The sequence below is a fragment of the Fundulus heteroclitus genome, chromosome 2 (genome assembly GCF_011125445.2).
Source record: "Fundulus heteroclitus isolate FHET01 chromosome 2, MU-UCD_Fhet_4.1, whole genome shotgun sequence".
In the NCBI taxonomy this organism is placed as follows: Eukaryota; Metazoa; Chordata; class Actinopteri; order Cyprinodontiformes; family Fundulidae; genus Fundulus; species Fundulus heteroclitus.
Window position 1 is genome coordinate 29,770,811 of NC_046362.1, and position 18,312 is coordinate 29,789,122.

The 18,312-nt window shown below is 40.8% G+C and overlaps 1 protein-coding gene across 1 annotated transcript in view; it reads right to left on the reverse strand.

Moving 5' to 3' along the window:
- Positions 1-18,312, reverse strand: part of tead1a (TEA domain family member 1a) — a 64,014-nt gene that overhangs the window by 24,750 nt on the left and 20,952 nt on the right. Inside the window, exons 2-4 of the mRNA XM_012867639.3 lie at positions 11,879-12,295; positions 4,045-4,109; positions 114-176 (exon numbers count right to left, since the gene is read on the reverse strand). Of these exons, the coding sequence (XP_012723093.1) occupies positions 114-176; positions 4,045-4,109; positions 11,879-12,083 (333 nt within the window). The 5' untranslated portion in view covers positions 12,084-12,295. The remainder of the gene's footprint in view (positions 1-113; positions 177-4,044; positions 4,110-11,878; positions 12,296-18,312) is intronic.

Here is an 18,312-nt window from a genome sequence, read left to right on the forward strand (position 1 = left end):
AACAAATAGGCATTGTAAATACAACACTTCCTGTGCATTTAAAAGACTCAACAGGAAAAGAATCACCAAACCACAAAAGTTAACTTTACAGATTCCCGTCAGCCTCCCCATACCTTTAGTTTGGACTGAAACTCCCTGGATTTTCTTCTGGCCAAGACCTGGATATGACTGGATACCTGGGGAAAGGAGAGAAGGAGAGGAGGGGAGAGAAGAGGAGGAAGGGAGGGAGGGAGGGTAGAGAAGAGGAGGAAAGACCAAACAGAGAGTTGCCATGGTTATGAAAGGACTGTTGCTATACTGGAAGTACACACACAGACACACACTTCACACAATGCACTCCCCTGAGAAGAGTGAATAGACCCATCTATGCACATCTTTTGAGAGGACAGAAAGACACCTGAGAACAGAGACCAAGATCTAGACTTTACTGCCGTGTGAGGTCCTGCCCAGAAATCTGTCATCAAACTGGCTGTTCTGTGAACACCAGTGGCGCTGATATGTAGGAATAACCTACCTAAATACTTTTTTTTTTTACTTAACCTGATTTCTTTTTTAGCACAAAACCTATAAACTGTGTTTTTTTTGCGTTTTATCCACTCCCACTCCGATCCATTATCAGAACCATGATGTCTTTTTTCACTTTTAAGAAGATGATTGCCAAATCTATTTGCCACTAAATGGTGCAATAAACTTTGCTGGGCCCTTTAATTGTTGCATTTATTTGATGGTGTAGATAGCTTTATTAATGTTTTCATCATTTTAACAAAAAAAAGACCAAAGTGATGGTATTCAGTGGCATATCAGACGGCCGGCGTTTGGCCCTGGGTTGTCTTGGCCAGATTCTGAAGCCGACAGACGCAAATCTTTGGTTTTAAAATGGACTTATATTTGACAGCCAAATCGTGACTGTCATCAAGTCCAGCTTCTTCCAGCTTCAGCAACTAGCCAAGATAAAGCCCATGCTTACAAAAAAAAGCCCTTGGGAGACAGTAGCCTGTGGTTTGGTGACCACACGGCAGGATAACCTTAACACACGTCTGCAGATGGTGCAAAATGCAGCAGCACGTCTTTTAAAGTGTAACTCACCCCAAAATCAACTCTTTTTTTGTAAATTAACTGTATAAACTAGGCCTAAGGGTGCTACTTTAATGTTACTGTGTATTTTTTCCTTTTTATGTGGACTTGTTTAATTCCACAATATTTGTCTTAAACCCGTCTTAGTGCTGCCCTCTTAGGGTTAAACGGTGGCTATTGCATTTGAATTTTCTTATTGGTTCGAACGGTACATGCTTTCATCACCGTTGTCCTGCGTTTACCACCAGTTACGTGGTAAAACCACCAGATGTCGCCCTGGTCACTCCATGTTTCAACAGGTCACTTTCCCTCATCCTGACCACCGCAGAAACGAACCCTGCTTAAAAACTCCCACCGCTCATCCGTGTCTTTTAGAACTGCCATTTTCAGAATGTGTCTGGTGACGGGGGTTATGCCTTTACATCACCGTGAATCAGAACAGGCTTAAATCAGAGGCAACCGGACTTTCGCTGAGTTTTTCAGAAAATGTTTCAATAGCTATCCAGGAGTCTTTGCCAATGCTGGTGGCTCGCACTCGAGCAACTTGTAGTTGGCAAAGTCTCCTGGATTTAAGCCTGTTTACTGTTGTGATAACTGAGAATTTTCACAGTCACTGTACAAAGGGCAGGCTTCCTTTTTAAATGTTGTAATAAAACAAAAACACATCTTTTCTCTCTGGCTTTTAATACTTACTAGGATGTTGATTTTATGTTGATCTTATGTTGGTTTTATGTCAATGTATTTTCTTATTTCCGAATTTTATTGATTATGTTTTTATGTTATTTGGTTTTTATCTCTGTATAGCACTTTGGCCTCCGTGGTTGTTTAAAGTGCTTTTCTAAAATAAAGTAGAACTAGGTAGTGTGCACGAAAAAAAAACAAAAAAAAAAAAAAACTAATAACAATAAGCAAGGGATGTCCCAATCTGATCCCAATCCAAAATCCTGCCTTGGCCCTCATGGTTCTGGCAATGGGATTATTTTATGTCTGTATTTTAAGAGCATATCCATGATAATGTCAGCTGCACACCCACACCCCCAAATCACAATTAATTTAGCAAATTTGTTATATCATGATCCGTTTTCATAAATACAATGTTGCGAACTGCAGACAGCAGGCTGAACATTTTATTTTGTTGATCCAGTGAATCTGGGGATTTCACAACAATCATGTCTTCGTTTCTTACAATGATTGTTAGTGAAGGAGACAGTATTGGTTGCTGCAGTCTCTTATCTGTCTGTCATATGATCGGCTATGCAATCTGCTCAGATGTGCTCTGAGAGAAGTCCAAAAGATGCACAAGCTGTGCTTTATGACTTTCAAAGCCAGGTACTAAGTTTATAAAGCAGGAGAATGACTATATGTACGTTATTATCTATACATGATTAACTAGGAGCTTATTGAAGTTGTACTACAAGACAAGACAAGACAAATTATCAATAAATGATTTGAAAAAAGAGAGTAAACATGCGTAGGCACCATTAGTTAAGCAAACAGCTTTTCACGTAAACATCACCAGCAGGAATAGGAGCTGAGTTAATTGAGAACTTTAGCACTTTGTGTCGAGTCAGATACATCTTTAAAAACAAAGAGGCTCTGGAGCACAGACTCCTCTTTAGTGTCGAGAAAAATGAAGAGTGTCCAGAACATCATTGATTAGTGGGTTAAATGGGACAAAATCCCAAATGTAAGCCATGGATGCTGTTTTACTGTACTTTAAAGCTGCTAGCTAGTCAAATATATCCTTAACATTGATTTTAATGAAGTATCAGACTGTGACTCTTTTTCAGCAAAATTATTTCCCAAATGAGTTGGACTAGTATCAGGGGACAAAAATATCCTGACCGGGACATCCTAAATTTAACAAAACAGAAAACAAACCCAATAGTCTATAATTTGTTATTTTTCACGATACATATACAAACCCAGATTTATTCCTACCTCTACCAGGTTTAGGTTTAAAGTAATCATTTAAATTTACCAACACGTTTATTCTGTCTGGAAGTGATATGAAGGTTTGGAGAGATGTCCAGCCGAAGTCTGCAGTTGAATCTGATAGAGAAGCAGTGGGTGGAGCTAAAGATGAGGGTGATGGCAGAGAGGCCTTCCATCTTTAATGAATATCTTCGCTCATCAGTGAGGAATGTGAATAATAAACTGAACGTGACTCCATGATTGATCAGCTGGAACGTATGTAGCTGACTTGGATTCAATCTCTATGACTCAATTAATTAGACTTTTTTTATGTGCCTTGACACATGTTGTGAATGTGGTGATATATAAACAAACTGAATGAATTAAAAGGGGGGAGTGGTGGCCTAGTGGTTAGGGTCAGGTGCTCGCGTCCTGGAGAGGCTGCAGGTTCCTTGGTTTGAATCCCAAAGACTGCAACTCTGACTCCCTGAGCAAGACCTTCAGCCCCAGAATGCTCCCCATGCGCCACACACAGGCAGTCCACTGCTCCCTAAAAGGGACGGGTTAAATGCAGAGGATGAATTTCATAAGAATGTACGTTGCAATCATAAATAAATATTATTCTTTATAATTATAAATAAATTATATCAAGGGCCATTTGAGCTATAAAAAATTTGCATGCATATAGTTTTATAATCTGTCGAGAAGTGCATGTCTTATTTTACTATTGACTATTTCTAGCAGGGGTATGAATAAGTTTGGACCCTAGTTTGTTTTTCGTGAAACCAGGTTTCATCAAATATCACTCCCCAGCTTCAACCTTGCCAAATTCTGAACATTAATCAAACTATCAGCTGAAATCTCAGTGGTCACGTTTCATTATTTATCACAGTAAAGTATCTGAGTGTTGTTATTTATTTATCATTTAACCCGTCTTGTCACGTGACCTTCTTTTCATTGGTCCGGCGTTGTCGTCACAGGGCGCACCTCCTCTACAATATCCTGTCACCCTCTCTGCAGACAATAATTTGATTGAACACGCACTCCCATGGTTACCTGCTTTCTTGTCCGCGTCTTGCCTGTTCGGAGTTTGATGTATCTGGCTATCAGCTCGTTTCGGCCTGGAGGAGAAAAAGGAAGACCGAAAACACATCACTGAAACACTTGTTCTACGCACAGACCCACACACACACAGACGCACGTTTGATCCGTTGCTTTTTCTCAAAAACATTCACCGGCAAAAATCATGTGACCCCGACAAACAACTTAGTGGCTGATTAAGAGCTGTTGACCCACTGATCCTGTGACGTGCACTTTCACATGGAAACACTATAATCACCAAAAACCCTGTTGAGTTCTCCACACACACAAACACACACACACACACACAAATCACACACGCAATGGCCCTGAATACACATGACCCAACAATGCAGGCATTCATGCGGACCGGCCGTCCCCTGATTAAAGGAACCAGCAGGCCAGCTGTACTTGTGCTTACGTGTGCGCACATACGTGCACGCACACATGCAGATACACACATACTTACAATGCTGAATAATTCAGCCCATTCACAAGGAAGCACAGCAAACTCAGCATGACCTGGCTAGTATAGATTAGTGAGGAAAAAAAAAAGGGGGGGGCACGAAAAAGGGGGAGAAAAAAAGTAGTTTTAATCCAGAAAACTAGAGACAGAAAGGCGATTTTGTGCGCAGAAACATCAGCCGGACCACACAACGACTTTAGAGTGATTAAAAATTTAAGTCGCACTTTATTTATGAAACGGGGTAGATTTACTGATGCCGCATGTGCTAACAAGCTCATTTGGAGCCGTTGGGTTTGGTTTGGGTCCTCTCTTGGCCCGTTTTCTGTTGCAGCCGAGTGGAAAAGCAAAGTCAGGCCAGCTGGCCAACTGATGGTCAAGATCTGCACAAAGCCAAACCTCTACACACTACCCAAATGGCTCACAACAATAGCCCTAACTAGCAAGCAGATGGTGTTTGTACATTTGCATGCATGTGTGTGTGCATGTGTGCGTGTGTGTGTGTGTGTGTTTTCTGACCAGTCCCACTGTCACCGAGATAGGGAGCTTAGACTGATAAAATCTACAGCTCCCCATGCAGGTGTTTTCCTTCGAGCAGTCAAAAGCTGCGACTGACGACAGCACGCACGCAAACATCGATGTATATACATGCATGAGCGCCAGCACACACACACACACACACACACACACACACACACACACACACACACACGCACACACAGATTGAGCCCTGGCTGTGGAGCCTGACATCTGACTCCAGAGGGGCCAGCTGGTCTTTCTAGGAGGCTTAACGGTGAATTATCATCCTTCACTAACCCTGCGGCACACATCCCTCCCTCTCGCCCTCCCTCTCCCTCAAAAACTCTCCAGCACGCAAACACACACTCGCACAAACTTCCCTCCCTCCCTTGCTCTTTTCTTCCATCCATCCGTCCGTCCGTCCTCTCTTGTGGCGGTTCCCTTCCCCCCCCCCCTACTTCTCTGCTCCCCCTTGTAGTGAATGGGCTTCCCTTCTGCTGCCTCTCGCTTCCTCCCTCTCTACAGTGAAAGACTTCAAGGCCAAAGTCAGATGGTCATTAACCGTGACGAACAGAAGCAACCTCCCGCTCTCTCTCCCCTCCGCCTCGGGCCGAGGCCACTCGCCGTGAAAGCTGACATTCATGCAGGCTGCACACTCGAAAAGTAGAAAAATAATACGTTTTGAATGCCGTTGCGGATCGCGTTGTTTGACACTTTAGGACATGAGGCTGAAAAACAAAATAGCGAAACGAGAGCGGCTAAAACCGGGATTCCTTTCGCTTACGTGAAATCAAAGCCTTCACCGCTGCCGTGTTGAGCTCAGGTCGAATTTCAGAGTCTTTACTAAAACAGCAGAAAGTTTGGAAAAGGTTCAGCTTAATTTGCATTCAGAGCACGCAGAAATCTGAGAGAATGGGTAATTGATTCAGGAAAATCCCCAGCATCCTGTGTCTCATGTAGTCAGAAATGGATCTTCCCTCTTGCCGTCTTTAGAGCAAAGCCGCAGCAGTGTACTGTTGATCTCCTCGCCGAGTTTGCAGAGTGATTAAGAGCTTCAGCCGCTTTATGGAATGGCTTGAAAACCCCTTTCAGAATAAGGTCAAATCCTTGTTGACCGTAAGTGCCAACAAGGCTGCAGTTGAGCGTATCGAGTACCCTGAGGTGACTCCGAGGGGCCGCAGGGGCCAAACTCTGGCTCGGCGGCTGAATTTACCACCTATAAGGGCTTGGTGCTCGTGGCAACATCTGCGGGGACACTTAAAGTGTTTAAGGTACTAAGCTCTGAGAGCTCGCCTTGGTTGTTTGAGGTTTTGTCTTTCCGTGCACGTTTGCAGAAATCACAACCGCCGTGGTTAGAAGTTAATCTTTGATTTATTACAATTCGCCAGTTCCCGTAAAGAGTCACAAATCCCTGTGAATGATTTGCTGCCAAGCGATGCAACCGGCACGGCGCAACAGGTGGCGAGGTGACATCAGCAGTGTTTACAGCAGCTTTCCTCCAGAACCTCTGAAAATGAATTTTTAAAACAGGTGCTTAGAAACAGGTGCCTAGTTCTGCACGTTGAAAATGGCCCATTAAAAACAGCAATTCTATGTTAGGATTATATTTCACACTTGAAAAAAATACACATTTTTAACATTTAAACATAGAGTCAAACTATTGCTTTGCCTTCTAAGAACATAATCTAACTGTTTTCAACTTTATCTCTGCTAAAACCAGTTATCAGTAGAGGGTCTAAGGAGATCTTGCGAGATTAAATCACCTCGATATTTCTTGGCTAGCGGAGGTTTTATAACGATTTGCTGTTAGGACGGGGCTGGTTAACAACACTGATGACTGCATCCCACTAGCATCTTTCTAAACTGGTCAAAGCTAAACTGAACCGTGTTCACTGCTTCTTTAAAAACACAACCTGTGTTTTGTTAAAGCTTTATATTTAAGGAAGAAACACAACGAAGGGCCTTTTCTCTATTTTTTTGTTTGTTTTTTAACCAAAAGGGCATGGTGCTGAAGTTAACATTCAAGCTGCATCTTCAAAATAGTTGAAGTTTTGCCAAATCTGAATCGCATTTCGATATATTTATTTCAGGTGTTAAGGCACTAATTAGATGTAGGTATTTAAAGTGTCACACAAGTATAAGTGGACTTACTTGGTCTTCCTTCAGGGGTACTTAGAAGAATTAATTATTTCCAAGGGAAAATACAAATGAAATGCGATGAAACACTGAACAAGAAGAGAAGGTGGCTACATCTTCTGGGGTTCCATTTACTCAAGCACAAACTTGGATCTGAGAATGAAATGAAACCCAACTAAATGGTGTTCCCATTCAAAGAGCAGTTGGATTGCTCAGAGATCAGGGTAACTACTCTCAGAAAACAGACTAGCGATCAAGAGTTTCTATGCATTTATTTCTTTAAAACATTGTAGCAACATAAGAAAGATTTAAGATGATACAAATCATCAGTGATTCAAAAAAATTAGTTTCCTGTTTCTTACATAGCACCAATAGATTGTTTTTTCTTCTATTTTATGTTGTTTTATTTATTACAATCAAAGCAGCTTTAAACCACAGCAGGCAAGCCACAGGCAGCCTGATTTGTTATGCAGCTGACTGCGGTCCGGCTACCAGAGCAGACAGTCTGACTAACCAGCTAAGATCAACTTGCCATAGACCCGGGTTATTTTTTAAAGAGCCAAGAGCAAAATGGTAAAAATACAGTAATTAGATCTTGTTTTATTATGGGCTATTTTATGTGTCGAACACTGTAATGCTAGCATGACAACTGATGTGATCAACGATGATTGGCGCCATTAAAACAACAAGGGAATGCTGATGTGTTTGATAGTGTTTGACAACACTGATCAGAAATGTCTTTGAGGAAATGTTGTTTTGTGTGTCACTGCATCATTTTAAACTTCCATCATCGTTATTCTGCCTGTTTCTGTCGTTATAGAAACTGTTCTCACTCTGGCTAAGTGTTCAAGAATTCAGAAGCTTTATTGTCATTTGGTGTTAGCATAATGAAACTTTTGATGAGGCAGATGCTAATCACACAGGACACACAGACACTACAAGACTCCTTTTTGAGTCAAAAGTCAGACACCGGACTACAACTCTGTGCAGAATTGGGCAATTTGCATGGATGTCTGAACAAACAGTCCCTGAGAGATTGAAGTGTGTGAACACAAGTGAGAAACAGTGTAAATGATTTTCATCGGATCAAGAATCTGTGGAACCAGTGGTGTGTTTGTAGCAGATTGTGAACTGGACTGATGGTTTATTCTCAGCAGGGAGCGATAGCCCTCACAGCTTTGGGAAAGAAGCAGTTTGCGTACCTTCTTACATTTTTTTTCTTACGTCTGTAGATCTGTAAATGATGCGTCTATAGGGCAAACAGACGTTGAGTACCTCCCCTGTGCATTCATAGTACTGAAGCACTTTTTGTACACTTTCCTTCTTATTTTCAAATCTAATTAATTTCCCTGCAGCACGTTGAACACATTTTTTTATACAAACTGGAAGTCCTTTTCAAAAAAACACCGGAGACATCCTATTTTCTCCATGTATGTTTTTTTTTGTGTGTGTGAAAGCACCGGTACAGCCAGAGGAACAGAAAAAAAATGATTAAACGAGAGCTTCATGTCCTTGTGAGTCTTATAAACAGCTTGCATGAATAAAATTTGCCCTACTCTATTCTGTGTCTCTCAGAATTTGACCAAACTCCAAGCAGCGTCATGAGGCTGGTTTGCACATATTTCCCAGGTAACGATTAGAGCCCCCACTGTCTCAAACGCTTTCTTTTTTGTTGCCATTTACTCTTTTCCTGTGCCGCCTCTGAAAACAGACACTGTCTAACTCCATTAGGTCACCTGGCTAAGACGTGTCAACAACCTGGACACAGAGTCAACAAGGTAAACAAACAGGGTTGAACATGCCACCCAGGCAGGAAACGGAGACGGCCTGATTGATCTGGGACTGATCGATAGCACAGAGGGGCTGGAGGAGGAGATCCAGTGTCCGTGGGACCTGTGCATGTCAGCCATTCAGGTCCGCTGATGAATCCTGACAGGATTATATTTCAGCGTCTTTAACAATTTCAGCAGGGCCTGTTGTTACTGGACTGCTTAAAGAGATAAAAACTACACCAGGCTGCCACACGGCTGTTTTTGGCTACCCTTTAACAGCCGTAGGGCAGCGTTAATAGGTATGTTAAATTCACCTTTGTTGTTGTTTTTCTTTTTAGGAAATTACAGAGAGGCAGCTGCATGAAACCAAATATGTTGGTGATGATTAAGGATTATTTTCTTGTTCGCTGAGCGGCTTCCAGTGGCTTGCAAAGGTATTCATACTCCTTAAACTTTGTCATTACAACCACATAAAGTGGTGCATAATTGAGAAGGGAGATAAAACTACTATACAACACATACAATACAATGTTTTTAAAAATAAAATGAGTGTCATGCAGTCACATCTTTGCGCATCTAGAGATTGAAATCTGAGCCCATTTTTCTTAGTATCAAGTTTCCAAACTATCTTAGTATCTGTCAGATTAGATGGAGAGCGTCTGATAACAGTCTCACCACAACCTCTGAGTTTGGTTTAGGTCTGGACTTTGATTGGGTCATTCCAATATATTTCAGGTATGGCTGAATGTTTAGGGTGGGGCTGGACAGTACAGTATGTCCAAATATTATAACATGATATATTTCTGAATTTCAGTTGATACAATATAATTACGATATCAATATAGGCAAAATAAAAGCCTTAGACAGACAGGCAAGAATGCCCACAACTGATGCCTGAACAAACTTATAACATTTATTTCACCATGTTTATAAAACTCCTCCAATATAACATTTTGGAAATGTTTGCTTTAAAAAATAAAACACGTAAAACTACATAAAGCCTGGAACTGCTGTAACCACAGACTGTAATGTATATTGAAATATTGCAAATGTCATATCACCTTTATTGAATAATGTTATATTGCAGTATATATTGATATTGAATTATTGTCCACCTCTAGTTTAGGGTCATAGTCCTGCAAGAAAATTAACTTCTGTCCTAGTCTCAAGACTTTAGCAGCCTCTAACATATTTGCTTCCACGACTGTCTTGTATTTAGTCCCATCAGTCTCTCCATTTATGCTGACTAACTTCCCTGCCTGTGTGCTGCTGGGGAAAAAAATCCCAAAGCATGATGCTTCTACCACCATGTAGGCCAAAAAATACATAAAACTTTTGTTATCCTCTGGCCTGCGTTGACATGTCTGCTGAGTACGCTATATGATTTGTGGAAATATGCAAAACACACATGGTGTCATCAGGAGTTAAGCAACAGTTTGGGAAATATTTTCTGGAGATTCACTAGACCTCAATTGGGACAACTGTGGCTCAGAGAGAGATATGTATGTATATGTATGTATATAAATATATATATATATATATATATATATATATATATATATATATATATATATATATATATATATATATATATATATATATATATATCAATTGGGACAACTGTGGCTCAGAGAGAGATATGTATGTATATATATATATATATATATATATATATATATATATATATATATATATATATATATATATATATATAAAAAATATATATAAAATATATATATATAAAATATAACTATTGGGAAGCGTGTGGAAGGATACCCAAAGTGTTTGACCCAAGTCATGGAGTCTGAAGTCAATGCTGACACATACTGAGGATAACTATGTCAAAATTCGAATTTCAAGAAAGCAATTAAAAAAATTCCCATTGAAACTGTAATCCTGACCAACCCAAAACATGAAAAGTTTAGCCTGTCTTCTATGTCTTTTCATGTATCTAAAAAAATATCTAGATTCAACTCTGTATGACCTTTAAACTGCTTCTTGATAGAAAGGCTTCATCTATACGTTTTAGCTTTGTTGTCCAGGTTTTATCTTTCTTTTTATCCGACATGATGTTTGATGCAGTGCAGATACTCCAGGAGAGGCGCTGGACCTCTTCAATGCTGCCGTGAAAAACAAGCCACGCAATGTCTGAAACCCATCAAAATCCAGCATTTAATGAGTATGAATTTAAATGGACTATAGATTAAAAAACTCATAATAAAGAAATTTGTAAAAAAAAAAAAAAAAAAAAGAAAAAAAAGAAAAGAAAAGAAAAAAAAGGGAGATAAAAAGAAAAGAAAACCAGCAAAAGTGAGTCAAAGGGGGACGCAGCTGGTGGCAGCCAGAGGACCATCTGTTCATCAGTCTATTAGTTCAAACACACAAATACTCTCCCACTTCTGTCACGCTCTCTCTCTCTGACACACACACACACACTCACACACACACACACACACACACACACACACACACACACACACACACACACACACACACACACACGCACGCACAGCAGCTTCAGCATGCCTCCATTTCCTCGCCTTTACAGCTTATGTTTCATTCCCGTTTCTCTGACACTTGATGCGCTGTGATCTTCCGATCTTCCATTTCCACCATCTACGCCGTCATTGTCGCCGTCTCACACCAGAAATTTTAACAGGTCGCCCAATCGATGCCTGTTTTTCTCGTCCAAGGATGTATTTCTTTTCAAGCAGCGATGTCTTACACATGGCTTTTATAAATATGGATCAAAAAAAAAAAAAACGAGGTGCCCAAACAATAACACTGAATGATTTTCCCACTGTGAAATCTGAAACGGCAATATTTAAAGCACCAAAAGCTTTCCTAAGATACAGAGACATTCACCTAAATAATTATCAAAGGTATGTGCCGACGTCTCAGACCAGCTTAAGCCACTCACCGTACATCTTCCCTTCATCTGAAAGTATAATCTTCCTCCTCCCACAGGGCGGATATATGGCCAGGGCCTCCTGGAAGCTCTGCTCGATGTCCGGGCTCCAGACCCCCTCGGGGTCACCGTCCATAGTCTTGTCCCCTCCTGAATCACTGAGTCTGTCCATGTCCTCCCCTGGACTCTCACTGCCGCTCCAGCTACTGCGCTCCATGCTGGCAGCTAACGGTGCTTAGCTGACGGTGGTGTTTTGGTTTAAAAAATATATATATAAATGGTGGAAATTAGCTCGTAAAAGGTGAAGAGTTAAAAAAAAAAGAAAAAGCTACGGTCAACGTTTCTTATTTGGCGCAGTGCAGATAACTTTTGAAGGGCAGCCGGGAATGGAGAGAACGGTCAGCCAGTCGATGCAGAACCCGCATCAACCTGCAAAAGAAAGAAGACAGACATTATGTTAGTTGTTTTGCTGATGCATCACGCAATAGATGTTATTTATACTTTACAGCAAGTTCTAATGCAATGAAATGAACCCTTTGTTTGCTGCAGACATAAATTATATAGCCTTGATGTAAAGGTCATTTGGCCTTTTTTGTTTCTAACTCTGTAAACAAAGTTTTTTTAAGCAAAAGCTGGAGTTTGGAGGGGATAATCCCCGGGGTTCTGTATAACTCCTTCTCCAACACCCTCCATCCCTCCAGCTGCTCACCTCAGCTCAGGTAACAGCTGGATTTCACTTTTAGCATCTTCCGTTTGTGTTTCAGTACCAAGAATAGATTTTAGCGCCAGCCAAACAAACCACACTCTCTTATTGCCCCCTTTTTCAGCCACTCATTTGGAAAAAGTTAATGTAATATAATTTTGTGTCTTCAGTCATTTATTTAAACGCAGCCTTCAGAGCAACGTGCCATAAGCCCGTATCCCAACTGCGAAAATGCAAATTATTGCTTCTTTTCATGAAGGAAATTGCCTATTTTGTTAAATCGCCGTGGTGCGTTATAACCACATAAGTGGCGCGAGCGACTGAAGGGCAGGCAAGCAGGGAGCGACTACACACAGCTACCGGCAGATTTAGGAGAGGGGTGAAAAAAAAAAAAACAGAGAAAAGAGAAACTGAAGGGGCTCGCCAGCTGCCCACAATTCTTCTAAAATCCCCCACAGTAAACAGCAGGGCTGGCGCGCCAACCACCGCGCTCTCACGCAAACATATGCGCGCAGACACGCAGAGACACACACAATTACAGTGCCAGCCCCTCGGGCGAACACATGTCACTCTGTCTGGCCTTCTACTGTTCACACTTCCCATGCAGAGTCCCTCGCCACAGCCCGATCGAGCCTGCAAGTGTGAAGTCAGCGTGTGTGTATGCGTGCGCGCCTCGGTCGGGCTAATTTTTACACAATTACACTTGACAGAACGCGTGGTTGCAAGTGAAACACGCGAGGCGGCAGGCAACAGTTGGGACTCGCTTTAACTTCATCTGTACGCCAGATCTCAATGCAAGGCGGGTGTTTCTCTTTCTCTCTCCCCCCCCACCCACCCACCCAACCAACACCTGAGGGAAAACACTGCGAGTCTGCTGGAAAACATCTGCTGGCGAAGACTCACAGCCATGAGTAATGAAGGAGATCTGCCGGTTTACCAGAGTCGGCCCTCCGGACCTCTCTCCACGCTTCTACTGTTCAAGCCCATTTCCGTTTCCTCTCCAGCTTCACGCAGTCCCTGCCCCTCTGCAGCGGTTTTCCATTCACACAAGGAGTCATTCATCCAGCAGGACACATGTCTGTGCAGCAGCCACGTTTCCTTCCTAAAGTGTTAAGATGCTTTAGTGAAAACTAAACTGTTTGTGTCAAAAAATCACAAAGTTCTTCTCAAAAAGGCCATCTTTTTAAAGGAGTATCCAACTATTTAGGAGGAATTTTGGCATCTGTATCTAAATGCAGCAGATAAAGCAGAAACATCAGCAGAGATGTAGGCCTTAAAGCTTTTAAAAGCTGCATTTTAAAGTCTACCGTCAGAGGTTCTGACAACTTTTCCATTCCAGGTTTAAAATTAAAATGCATTTGTTTTTTGTTTTTCTATTGAACATGGTACTTTGTGAGGGATCACTCGGACTCCGAGCTCCATGTGGCATTTGAAAAAATGTTCCCGTGACCGCTAAAACATTTTTGAAGGGTTCTTTGCACTCTTGTCAAGTCAAAGTTGCAATTCAGTTCAATTAAACGTACGTTTCCCGGATTCTTCGCGTTATTTTAATGCATTTCACAAGACAAAACATTTGCCATCCAACGATTTGGAATCCAGTTTGTTCCAATTTCAACACGGATCAATCCAATTTAAATCAATCCAAATGCATTCCCTCTATCTGATTTGGAAACTTGTGCATCTTTTATCCCTGTGGCAGAACATGCAACAATGTAAACGAGTGCAGAAATTATTGGAGGTAAACTGACTGCTCTGCCGTGTGCATTTGTTCTCTGATTCTGTTTTTATGCTTGCAGACTGAGCTATTCAAATATTACAATAGCATCCCAGATGAATGGCTACCATAGGAGCTCCTGGCATAATTATTAAGAATCTGGATCTGTGCAGGATGACGCTCACTGAGCAAATCTAAACAACTATACATGTTAAAATGTGTGATGTGTGCTTTGCAAACAGGATTCGTGCTGCATTTCATATCATGCAAGGAAAGATCCAAAAATCCACTAGCACAGCTGTGCAATAATGTTCCTGAACACACAGAAAAACACATATAACAAGGTACTGAAAGGCAAGTTTGTAACAAAAAGATAACTCCTTCTCATCTTTGCTGGGAAAAGAAATTATCTAAGAAAGGTTTATCCCAGATTCGTTAAAAATAATAAAAGAAAGTTGAGGTAAAACTACATTTGACATCTATATTCCATCACACAAAAAACAGCTTTGGGATGTTTCCATGTGAAAGCCTTCTTTTTATACATATGGGGAAAAATGATTTTTTTTGTTGCTGAGCAAATTATTTTCAGCAATTTTTGGGGGGGGAAATACTGGAAATGAGACACAAAAATGAAGCAGGTAGTAAAGTTCAGGTCTGTAAAAATTTTATTCGGTTTTAGAACCATTTTTAAATATGGTGCAGGGAAAAGAAAACCAGTCTAAAACCAGGCGGTCCATGACGATTCAAACATGAGAATAAAATTAAGTGGTCAAGAGTACCAAAAGCTGCTGTAAAATGTTAAAAGCAAGAAGACAAAATCAGCAACAGGTGGATTATTATATCCTAAATCTGTTCAATCTGTCTTTGGATTCATCTTAAAGCCAAATTTAACTTTATCAATAGGATTCAGCGCTGTCTGTAGAGTTATCAGCGAGCTCTTTCTTTCCATGACCTTGGCTGAGATGTGAAGCTCAAATAATAAGTAATTTCTCTGTAAAGGCATTCATCCATTCAGATTATGTTGTAAGGACTTCCTGACGTAAACATGGAGATCTTAAGCCATGTGGAGACTTTATTCCAAAGTCGAAAATTTCTTCCTATTACTTTAAAGACATTTTCTAAACATTTGATTTCTAAAAGCACGGTGCGGGAAAATGGGCTTTAGACTTCTATGGCTACATTTCTACACCTTAATTGGATCTAAAGCTCCTGAAAGCTCTATTGTGATGACTGTTCAGAGGAGACATACCAAAGAGGGAAACCTACAGAGCTACAATATTATAGCGTATGTGGGTGCAGCACTGACCCTTTAGCACTGACTTGAAGGACATTGTATGAATGACAGTGCCATTTATGAGGGAGTTCAGTCGATCTTCGATTATCTATGAAGTACTAAAGATTCCTTAATCTTCTCTCATATGCAGATAAATGTACACAATTCCTTATAGAAGCCGTTTATCTGTATTTTAAAGAAGGAAAACTATGTGGCAGATGAAACTTTGTAAGTTCAAAGTCAAGGTTGTAATCGCCTACAATATTTGAATGTATCTGTCGTCAAATAAAGCAGCAAAATTATCTTTAGTTTTGTAAAGTAATGTTTACAGCCAACAAGCTGTAGCTGGTTAATAAGCTGTGCTTTCTATTTTCGTTTTTGTTTTTCACCTTTTTCCAAACAGCTTTCTCTATTATAAGGAAAGGTTGATGGTGGAGAGTTCAAAGGCACAAGATCTGAATGGTAAGACGTCACGATATTTCTGTAAGTCTGGTTATTCAGCTAATGTTAGCATAACTTTGTTTGACTAAACTCGAGCTGAAGAAGCCACCGAATACTTTTAAATTATGTATTTCGAACAAAGTGGAAAAACTAATGTGTGACAGAGCGGCAAACAAGGCAAGAACATTCTGCACTGCAGGAAAATATTGATATTCACGGAGACAGGCTAACAGTGCATAGGTTAGCTTCTTCTTTTCCTGCCATCCATCCATCCATCTATCTATCCATCCATCCATTCACCATTCATCCGTCCATCAATCTGCAGCAGCAGCAGCAACATTCTGGAGCTTATTCTAGAGAATAGCAAGGCGTTCACAGGCCAGAATGGATAAATAGTCTCTCCAGTGAGTTCTGGCTCTTCTTTTCCAAATGGGAATTGGCTCGAAAACCACCAAAGCGAGGTGCCAAGGAATCATCCTGATCAAATGCAAATACATAGCAAAGTAGCAGGAAGGGCATTTTGTTTAATGCTACATGGCAACAGCTTTTTACCAAAAAGTAGATATAACAGAGTTTTAAGTCACTAGACCCAGGATACTGGTCTAAAGTACAAACGTCATGTCAATTTGCTTCCAGTGTCCTACATACCATTTGTAGTATTTCGTTAAAATTACTACTTCATTTGGTATTCCCACACTAGCAGTCAAAAGAGACAAAACAAAAAGGATTTTAGATCGTAGTTCTCAATGTCCCACCCAAATCAACCGACCAACTTTGTCTTCGGAGTACAGGAGAATTTTAGAGCTTCGCCAATGAAAGAGTTGTCTGTTTCAGCCATAAATGGCACACTGAAAGCTGTGGGAGTGAACCCAAACCATAAAGTTGTGGGCCAGACAGCTAAACAATGAGCCTGAACTTGCTGTAAAGTTCTGGGAAGCTACAGACTTCAGATTCAGTACAAAAAAACCTTCTTTAGGCTCATCTCTAAAAGCGACGTCTTGTATCGCCTGCTTGGCTCTTACCCTCAGACGACGCTTGTGTGAGCAGCAGCCGTGAAGATCAGGGCAAAACATTGTTACAGCAACTCAAAAAGTTTCTCCTTCCACATGCTATCTGTGTCCGATGTAAACCGGCTCCTTTGTACAATAACTTCATCTGATTCAATTTATTGTTGATTAATGTGTGTGAGAAACCAACAAAAAGTCATAATTTTCAGCAATTTTAGGACAAATAACACATGCTTGTTTATTACAGCGGTTTCAATGCTGCCAACCGAGAGAATTTCAACTTTTTCACTAAAATGTAGAAACAACTTACACAGACAACTCTAGCTTTAGGGATGTCCAGTACAAACCCAATTATTATAGCTTGACTTCAGTTTTTTTGTTTCGTTTTTTTTACCAGGCAAACATAGAAATCTTTACCAAATAAGGTGTATGGACATTTTTTCTACCAGGGCAACAAAATAAATAAAAACAGCTTGCAATTCTGCACATTTTTGTTCTTGCAAAGACAGAAAATATTTCTAAAACACATTCCGATATTTCACAGAGTTAAGGGTTTGTATGTAAAAATTATTTGTGATAAGTTTTAGACAAATAATTAGTTCTGGCTTTGTGTTATCGAGTGAAAACTTCAAAAAGACGTGAATTATAAAGGAAAAGAGCTGCACCAAATACTGCCATAAAATGCTTGGAATGTCACTATACTCATATTTTTCTCTTTAAGGTGCTAGCATCATTCTCCAGATGCGATCGCTACTGCTGGTAAGATACTGATTTCTCATAACTACTGCACGCGTCCCCACATCCAAACAACTAAACTTTCCTTTAAAACAAACAAAAAATTGCAGAATAAATAAGCGTGACGGGGGGAACTAGAGGCAGATGGACGCTGGAGAAAGACATTCGTCACACAAGAATTCAATGAGCGTATATGGCGAGTCCCCCTGCATCCCAACTACTCCTCCCCTCGGTCACCAAGGCAGGCCCGGGCTTCTCCAGCCAGGACAGCGGGCTTCATGGAGTCAGCGCCAGCTCTTACACACAGAGGGCATCCAGCCACAGTCCCACAGCTGCTTTCAACTCTCATACCCCCCCCCCCCTTCTGTTTTGGCTTTTTTTACCGCCTACTTTCTCCCTGAGCATTCATCAGCCTCCATCAGGAGCTACATTTGTTCATGTTTGAACTGATATCATCCCTTCATCTTCCACTCTACAGCTAGATTTGTTATTACAATCCTCATTTCAAACAGCAGCTACATTTACGTGGACAAAAGTAATCTGATCGCAGTAAAAATGCGTCATGTAAACAAG